The sequence below is a fragment of the Morone saxatilis genome, unplaced genomic scaffold, assembly GCF_004916995.1.
Source record: "Morone saxatilis isolate NCDOM2014 unplaced genomic scaffold, NCSU_SB_2.0 Contig6, whole genome shotgun sequence".
Lineage (NCBI taxonomy): Eukaryota > Metazoa > Chordata > Actinopteri > Moronidae > Morone > Morone saxatilis.
In genome coordinates, this window is record NW_023340206.1 from 1,702,346 (window position 1) to 1,711,771 (window position 9,426).

General features: G+C 41.7%; 1 protein-coding gene across 1 annotated transcript in view; it reads right to left on the reverse strand.

The window, feature by feature from the left end:
* Positions 1 to 9,426, reverse strand: part of LOC118340171 (immunoglobulin superfamily member 8-like) — a 17,340-nt gene that overhangs the window by 5,235 nt on the left and 2,679 nt on the right. Inside the window, exons 2-3 of the mRNA XM_035678042.1 lie at positions 5,495 to 5,607; positions 4,292 to 4,567 (exon numbers count right to left, since the gene is read on the reverse strand). Of these exons, the coding sequence (XP_035533935.1) occupies positions 4,292 to 4,567; positions 5,495 to 5,607 (389 nt within the window). The remainder of the gene's footprint in view (positions 1 to 4,291; positions 4,568 to 5,494; positions 5,608 to 9,426) is intronic.

Here is a 9,426-nt window from a genome sequence, read left to right on the forward strand (position 1 = left end):
TAATAACAATAAAATTAAGTTTTACCTCTTCTTTTCTCAACAGGGAAAGTAAAAGAAAAGACATTACATGCTTTGATGAATGGCATGTCGGTAGTGAAGACACAGGGGGTTAATAATAAAACTGAGTGGCAGGCTCAGTGTTGTTGGATGACTGCTAAACACAAACAGCCTCTGTTTTATCACTGCAGACTTATTTTGATTCTTTACATATGAGATAACAAAATGCCATCAAAAAAAGTGAATTATGAGTGAGGGTCCACATATGCTACACTGACTTCAGGTATGATATTTCATCCCCTTACAAACAGTAATACAGTAATCGCAGCTCTAAACTCTTTTGAGGTTGAAGTTTCATTCCAAAATACTTTACATAAATGGTGAATAATCCCTTCTGGAAGCTAATAGCCGTGTTACAAATGAATCCAAGAAGTGGCAGATGGCTGGGAATGAGAAGTATGAGGCTGTGCATTGTGGGAATTACGTTCATGACACATTCACGTCCTGTGGGAAAGAAAGAAAAAAAAAAAAACTGCTCATCTCAGCTTTAGAAGCTAAATAAAAAGGCTAATTTAAAAGGAAGCCGTGACGGACAAATGACTAATGGACGAACAGAGTGGAATGTCTCATGACTTCATCCAGTCTGTTTTTTTTATAATGATGCCATCACCCTGTGAAAACATCATTAGCAATTTAATTTCCTAAGTCCCGCCCCTTTTTTGCTTGTGCTCACCAGTTGAGCGCCTCAGCTTGTTCCTTCTTTGCGTGCCTATCTAGATAACTGCTGCATGTGCTGGCACGTCCTTGTGAAACGACCAACCCACCTTTGGAAGATGGTTAAAAGATAAAAGTGGCATAGTTAGCTACAGAGAAAAATACTTGCTAACTAGCCAGCTAATCTACATCAATTGTTAGCTAGCCATTTATATCTGACAACTGTTGTTGCCAAAATGCTAGCTAATCAACTAGTTAACTTATATCAAAATTAACATTAGCTCATTTAAGATGTGACTACTTGTCGCTTTTATCTTTTAACCATCTTCAAAATGTGGGTGTCTTTTCAACATAGCCTAGCACTCAGCATATGGATAGGAAAGCAGAAAGTTGACTGAGGCTTGCTCAACTCAGCACAGAGCCAAAAGGGGCGGGACTAAGGAGGGGTCAATTGTCAAGTGTTTGCACTGACAGGCTGGGAGTTACCAAAAACAGAGCTATATCTCCTGATATGATAAGTTGTCCAATAAAGACTGATGTGGTCCAGCAGGACAGGAATGTGTGAGCCACCAGGTCAGAGCCGGCAGGAAATCTACTTCTCCAGGAAATCATAATCCATCACTTTATCCATGTTCAGAGGCTTTTTGTAATTTTAACCTTTTTTTTTTTAAGTCAGAAATGCCATCAGTTGCACCACAGGTTTTCAACACGTTGAATGGATAGAGTGTCAGGGATATAAGAACCATGATGGGATATTCTGAGCCTTATTAAAAGTTTTGTTCCAGACCTCTGTATCGCCCCCACATCTCAGATTTTTTTCGGTGTTTCCAAATAGGTGACCGAGTTGTTCCCACTGTTCCCAATTCTGACAAGCTATGGTCTTGTCGTCACCCATTTTCATTCTTGACGCCCCACGTCTGTCGGGTCGCGCTACCCTCCGACTCCAGGAGTGTCTGCATGTCTGTGTCTTCAGATCGGAGTGTGTTATGACTGAGAAAAAAAGATTTGCGTCGAGTTCAGAGGGTTAAAGCACTTTCATTGGAATCCTTATAAAGTGTGGATGTACCAGGACACTACTGGACACCAATGAGACTCATAGTGGAGGAGTATTCAGTACCACTGCTGTGCTGCAGTGATGTGAATGTCTGTGGCAGTGCGAATAATCGTGCGTTTTGCTCTATCAATTAAAATTAGCCTGAAAGGAGTTTTCAAACCCTCAGCGACCTGTACTTCACTGGCTTCTTACATAACCAAACAGCCTCAGTGGGGCAGTGCGCGTGCGTGTCCAGGGGTGTGTGAGCGCTGATGAACGTGGTGCACAAGTCTCGACTGGTATAGACCCTCCGGCAGCAAATCTAACTCATCATCTCTGTTAACGCCTGACAGTCTCGTTCACACACACACATTCTCCACTTCGCGCGCTACAAAATACACAGCTCACTAATACATACGCTCTACATACACACGACGCAATCTCTCTGGCACATAAACAGCGCTGCCTAGTTAATTCAGGTCTAAATTTAACAAGGTGTCTGGGGACCCGTGCTGGGAAGCAGAGAGCAGCTGAACATGATGGTGCATTATGGAGCTAACTAACCTGCTGTCAGACAATCCGTCTTTGTGACTTCATCGCTCAAATTTTAAGGTTCAGAGCAGAAAATGTTCCTCGAACTCCTCTTATGTATAGAAAATACCCCGTGTGTTTGGGCTTGGGTTAACAGTGGATTTAAAACGGTACCGTCTCCAATATATGTGTAATTACTGATTGGATAACTGAGTCAAAACCCAATTAAATTCAAAGGAAAATGCTGAATATGGGTTTCTCGCTTTCCCTCTGTTTCTGTGTCAGAAAATAGTCCAAATTAAAACAGTACACAGTGAGCTATGTAGTTGATCCGAGGTAACCAGAATATAATTTCTGAACAGAGCTCCTTTGTATGTGAGTGGAAACACATGGGGAACCCTTACAAAGAATACCTGAACTGGTAGCTCTTTATTTTACAGTGCGCTAATTACCTGGTATTTACCAAACCACAGTTATTAGGAAGTAACAAAAGAACTGGCTAGTAAGTACAAAGTTACAACTTGTTCCTGTGAGAATAAAATCTGCAGTAGTTCGGTGGCGTAAGGTTCAACGTTTAGCGATGATTGGTGAAACTTGCAGGAAACCACGATGATTGGTCAAATTCGAATTTGCGTTAATTGCTGTGATTGCAACTTCCTGGAGGGACTGCATTTTGGAGTGGATCTGAATCACAGGGGGGATAAATGACTTATTTTATACTTCCCGATGGCAAAATGAACTGAATTCATCGTGCAGTGAAGTAACTTTGAGGAAAACTCCAGCAAACCTTTACCAACAAGCTAACTGTTCCCTAGTTTCCCACGGAACTTTCAATTTGGCAAATGCTTGTAAACTCAGCTGCTGGCTGAGACGGCGGACACTCCTCTCTCTACCAGCGGTACCCACAGGCAGTGAATCACAGCAGCAGCAGCAGAGGGGGACAGATGACCTTGGTGGAGGTCTACGCTCTCAGAGTGTCCTTCTAGCTTTATGTGATTTTATGTGAAGCTCTTACTCACTGAGGCAAGGGGGGGATCTTTACAGCTGTTATTTCAGACAGAATTGTTTAATATTATTTTGTAGCGATAACGACCCAAGCCAGTAAAATGGCTCACCGCAGCAAAAGAGTGGATCAGCAAATGTTTTTGGCCACTACCGGATCTGCCTAATGAGCAATCCAGCCGATCAGATCCGTGCCTCCCTAGTTACAAGCTGTATGACGGACACTGACAGATGCTAAATACGCTAACAGCAACATAGTTTGTAAGGTTGCTAAAAGTGTGTGCTACTCCTCCCACATCTTGGTGTACAAAATTCTAAAAACTATTATCAACTGTAGGAAGTGTATCTAACTAAAGTTAAAAATTATATAATTTTTAAAAAAAAATGGCAATATATTTTCTCGCTTACAGTATCGCAATATATTGCAAAGGATTGAAACGTAACCACTGTATCGGGATACTTATTGTCAGATTAAAGCCAATACACAGCCCTCCCACTCATTATAGCTCCCTTATTACTAGAGAACCGTGTTATTTAACATTTGTCCCCGTGGAGTGCTTTCATTGTAAGTCATATGATGGTATTTATATTCTTTTCTCAGCCTTTGTGTTTCACTGCCCAAATCTCTCTCTCCCTGGACCTCCTTTGACAGAAGCCAAGTACTCCCACGTGACATCTGCTCCCCACCACGACTGTGAGTGTACAAATGTGTTGAGGTGTGCATGGTGTGTTGAGTGTCTGTGCGAAAGCCAAGTTATAAGCCAGTAATTGTCTAAAACCAGCAGGAGTGAGTGTGTGAGTGTGTGTGTGAGGGAGGATGTACTGTATATACATGGTCAGTAGAGCATTAGTAAGTCATGGGGGTAGCTGTTAAATGAACCATTATATCCAGCTAGCTTCATATACAACCAAACACACTGGAAAACACAGTTATGACAACTAGCCCTGGAAACAGGATTTAGATCATGAGACACTAAGTCGCATTGACACGCACACGCAGACGCACACGCACACCTCTCCCGTACCAGTGAGTTGGACCTGAGCCTCGTAGTTGCCGCTGATGACGGAGTCGGTACTCGGCGTTAGGCACCAGTAGAAACCGGCGTCCGTCTCCTTCACCTCCGCTATCTTCAGCTCCACCTCGTTGTCCTGGAGCCGCACCACCGAGATGTCGCCGGACGCGACGCGTTTGCTGAGCGACGGGTGGGAGTAGCTTGCGTCAAAGGTGGAGATTATCTTTGTCGATTTGTCTTTATCGGTCTGGTCCCTGGACATCATCCACTCGAAATCCTGCAGGACAAAGTGGGATAATAATGAGTGCCAGATATATTTGTGCAGTGTACTTAAATAAAAGTGCAAAATTGTGCTGCTGACTGAATAAATTTGAAATATTTGAGCATGAGAGTGTTCAACTCCTTTAGAAAGAGACGTAAGTAAGACGTAGTAAGAAACAAGTGGTCAGAACCAACATCACAGTCCTTTTGAAGGTCTGTTTAATAGAACAAACTTGAGCTACAACTATTTCATAATCCATTTGGAGCTCCTTCCATGTTCTTTATAACGAAAGACAAACAAATTTACATGACAACTAAACAGTATTCTAATTGCAGGGAATTCTGGGACCTAAGAGCATTGCAGAAAAGGTTCAGACCCTGAGTGGTACAAAGCAGCATGCATCAGAGTTCCTTCATTTCCAACTGAGTAGAGTGACTGAAACTGGCATTTCTCATCTATGTCTGTGAATTAAGGATCTTTTGCAACCAAACCAGAGTTGGTGAAAGACTAAGAATGAGAGTTTTGGTGAGTTCTATTCTCTTTCCGACGATGTTTCGATGATCTGCGAGGTAAAATCACAGTTTTTGTCTATGGAGTCTGGTGGCGAGCAACAGAGACATTACGGCTGTTGCTGGTTAAACTAAAGGTCTATCTCTGTAGGGATCCTTCCCTTAGTGTTGTCAGAAACTTAGAATGACAACCTGAGCCTGTCAGTGGCAAAAACAAGCCATAGTGGACCGTCTTGTGGCCATTTTAATAATTAAGGATTTATTTCAACTTTGGTGATTGTTGGAAAGACGTTTGTTTGATTCTGTCCACGTTGGACTGTGATTTACAATCATCTGCTAGGTAAAATGACTAGTTTTGTCAAGAGTCTGGTAGGTCTGCTACAGGAAGATCACGCTCACCCAGATGTGATATGGAGGTATAAAAGACACTTACCTGCTCACGAGGTCCCCCATATTCTTGGACATCACATCTGATTGAGACCGGCTGATCCTGCACCCGAATTAACGGACCGGGAGACACCATCACCACCCGGGCCGAGCACCCACCTTCAGGGACAGAGAGAATGTTAAAAAAACACAGCAAAATAAATAATAGATAGATAGTTTTGAGTTTTAGAATCTATATTAGTAGCAGAAACACTGTCAGAACTTTCCAAAAAGCAGAAACCAAGAGTGAGATTTATATCAAAGTGTCTCTCTGATTTAGTTTCCATTGTCATATAATTAGTGCCGTTTTAGTTACATTGCCAGGTTTGGCTGTATCAAATCAAACCATCATGTTGACTTAGTCAGAGTCGAGTGTAAAATTCCAGCTGAGCGGAGCGTGCAGCAACACGGCGGCGTCTGACTGAGCTCAGTAGAGCTGGTCGGTTGACTGCTTCCTGCTCTGTGAAATCTGGCTGCAGGCCTCCACATTCCAGCTCCGACCCACAAAATCTGCACTCCGCTTATCTAAAGGTGAAGCGGAGATGCTGCTGGGTTTGTATGTAGTAAGAATGTTAATAAACCACAGTCTGTCTCTAACTAGGTTGCTCAATACAATGCTCAATATTACCAATTTTAGATTTAGGCAAAGTTCTTGTGCCAGAGCTTGTGTTGTGTTGAGGAAAGGTATGGTCTGTTACATCTTGGGTTGTATTTTTGTAGCTCTGGCCATCGATCGGTTATGATAACGCTGTACTAGAGATGCACTGATCCAACTACAGATTCTGAAACTTCAACTCTATCTGCAATACAGAGTACCAATCCTTAACTTCAATTTAACTTTAATAACTGCATTTCTCTTTAAATATTCATCTTGCACTACTTTTTTTTTCTTATATTTTAAAGATAAACACAGAATATAAAATATTCAAATATGGCCATGTAGCATTTTACATTTCCTTAAGTGTTTAACTGTCCTGTTGTGAATTTGAACAGGGCGTTAATCATTTGAAACCATTTTTAGAAAGTCAGCCATATGGTCATTTTGGACTGGGTATGGAGCTCAATATTGGAGTACTGGACTGTGTCCATATATCAAAAACTATCCACGTCTGAAGGTTAGAAATGTTTGGTCAGATTTTTAACTTATTCTTGGGTCAAATATTACCTGATTTCACTCGCAGTTCTGTCAGTATAATACAGTATTTTATTTACGTCCAGTATGACTGTTTATTTAAGAGATCAAATATAGAAGTGTACAAAAAAAAGAAAATCTGTAACTGGATGAGCATGGGTATTTTTGAAAGTGCTTCATAAACAGGTCTTGTATGGTTCATCAATACTTTTTTGGCAGTTGGCCTGGTGTTTCGTGGGTGAGCCTGCTGACTGGAAGCTTTTTCTGCTTTAGTGTGTAACAAGTCACAATGAAATAAGCACCACACAAAACCTACTGCATGTTTCAGTTTCTGTTTATGGTTTGTGTCAGGAGTGGTGTGCGGTTTACAGATAAACTGCAGACTGATGGATCTCTGAGTCTGACAGCTACAATTTCATTCTAATAAAAATCAATCATTTAAAGCTGCAGTAGGTCGTTTTTATAGAACTATTTTTTGTCATATTTGCTGAAACTTACACTATATCCTGACAATCATACATGAGACAGATCATCTGTGAAGAAATCAGGTTGCTCTGGCTCGTTCTAGCGCCCCTAATGGCATCTGCAAGAATCAACCGGGCCGGGATGAAAACAGCCAATCAGAGCCAAGGAAGATAGCTGCTTGTTTAGTCTCATTCCCAGGGCGACAAATACAGACGCTTTGGGTCTCTGGGGATAAGACTGAACAATCTTCAAGCCTCAAACCCCAAAGCATCTTTATTTATTTCTCGGCTCTGATTGGTTGTTTTCGTTCAAGCCCGGTGGGTTTTTGCAAATGCCATTAGGAGCTGAGAATGAGCCAGAGGAACCAGATATTATCACAAATTATCATGTTCTACTGTTAGGATATAGTGAGAAATTCAGCAAATATGACAAAATATAATATATTTTTATAAAAAGTACCAACTGCAGCTTTAACACTACCTATGACATCAAACAGGTGTAAAACTCATTGTTGTTGCAAGCTATAATGACAAAGTGATTTATTCAACTCAAAAAAAATCCAGTATGAAGAATGTCGGCAGTTCAGCATCACTGAGTTGTCAAGCAAAACATTCAAAATTCATCTGACTTATGCTAAGAAAACTTGCACTTTCTCTTTGCATTCAAAGGCACAATAAGGTTTCTGCTGTGTCATGTCACAAAATGGCCATAATATACAGTAAACCTGTATGTGTGTGCACATGTGGGCGAGAGGTGATAGGGCAATTCATCACTAAAATAAGAGGCTTAAAGCTGCTTGGCCAGGTGCTAAGAGTTATGGTTTTCAAACTCAATTTCCAGCCTGCCTGTCTCTACCGGAACGAATGCTGCACAGCCAGCGGAGCCTGAAGACACCCAGAAAGGTTCATAATCAAGTCGAGAATCTACAAAAAAAATTGGACCGTGTGACATTTTTGTCACGGTGGCATGTGTGGAGCAGCTGGAGGCAGAGAGGGAACGTGGTTCCATCCTGCCGTGCCGTCTGGCGCACCCACTGTGAGGAAGGTGAGATGGATTTGGGCATTCCTGCGCCACTGGGTGGGTGAGCCCTGAGAGCTGACTGGACAACACATTCTCACACTCAACTTGTCGAAAAAGAAAAAAATTATATATATATATATATGCCACTGAACCCCTGTAGTGTCATTTCTGGACATGCAGATACGCGGTCAAGTTAGTAAGAATAAATATGCTATGTCTGGTTAAACTTTTAAAATAAAGCTTGCGTAGTTAACGTTGTAAAACAGTCGCAGTTGGGTTAGGTTTAGGCAGAGAAGGTACCTGGTTGGGTTTAGGAAAAGATCGTAACTGACGTAAATTAAGTATGCTACGTGCGTTAACTACTTTACACTAACATCTTTACTTTTGGTTTCAAACAGGACACGAACAGCAGCCTCCTGGGTTAAAGTCCTGCGTTTGCTATCCGTCCACCCCACCACTTCCATATGCGGACTTTGCACATCGATACCAACTATACCACATCACCTGACTTCGACGGTGAGCCTGAAATAACTGTTCAGGGATACCTGCAGTGTCGTATTTTAAGCAGAGGGTCACCGACCAAGCCGCAGTATTTAACGACTTGGGAGCGAGACCGGTTTGGACTGGATGCAGAGAAGGTTAGTTTCGCTCCAGCCCGGTGTACTCAGTTTTTCCCACTGCGTTTCAGCTTTTGGGGGCAGTCTTTTGAGTCAAAACGATACACCACAGTCAGTCTTACTGAAAAACGTCTATCTCTCTTGAAATACAAAATCAAGAAAGAACTAATTCCTAATTCCTCAGGGTGATTTCCAGCAACTCGTGTGAGCTATTCCTATACAGAGATATGATTGGGCAGTGCTTGACTGACGGGTATCTTAGCCTATCAGAGTCAGCCATGGTTGTTAGCACACTCGCTTGTTCTCTTGTTGACCCAAAGTTCTTTCCAGTTTGCCAGTGCAAACACTGGTTTCCAGAGCAGATTCCAGATCAGTTGTCAACTATTAAATCAATTTCGAACTGCTTCTCAAATGTGAGTAATTTCTGGTTTCTTTAGTCTACTATGATAGTAAACTCTATATAAAGTATCTTTGGGTTGTGGGCACAAGATATTTTTTTCTGTCATGTAGTGATGTCTTTAGCTTCAGCGTCATTCAACCACTCATCGATTCATGGAGAAAATGATCATCAGATCAATCGATAATGCAAATAACAGCTAGTTGCAGCCCTAATCAGGTCCAGTAGTTTTGGTCATTCAAATAAGAATTCATGATTCATTTTATTTGGACTGTACTATGATGGACCGATTGATTTTTTATTACCTC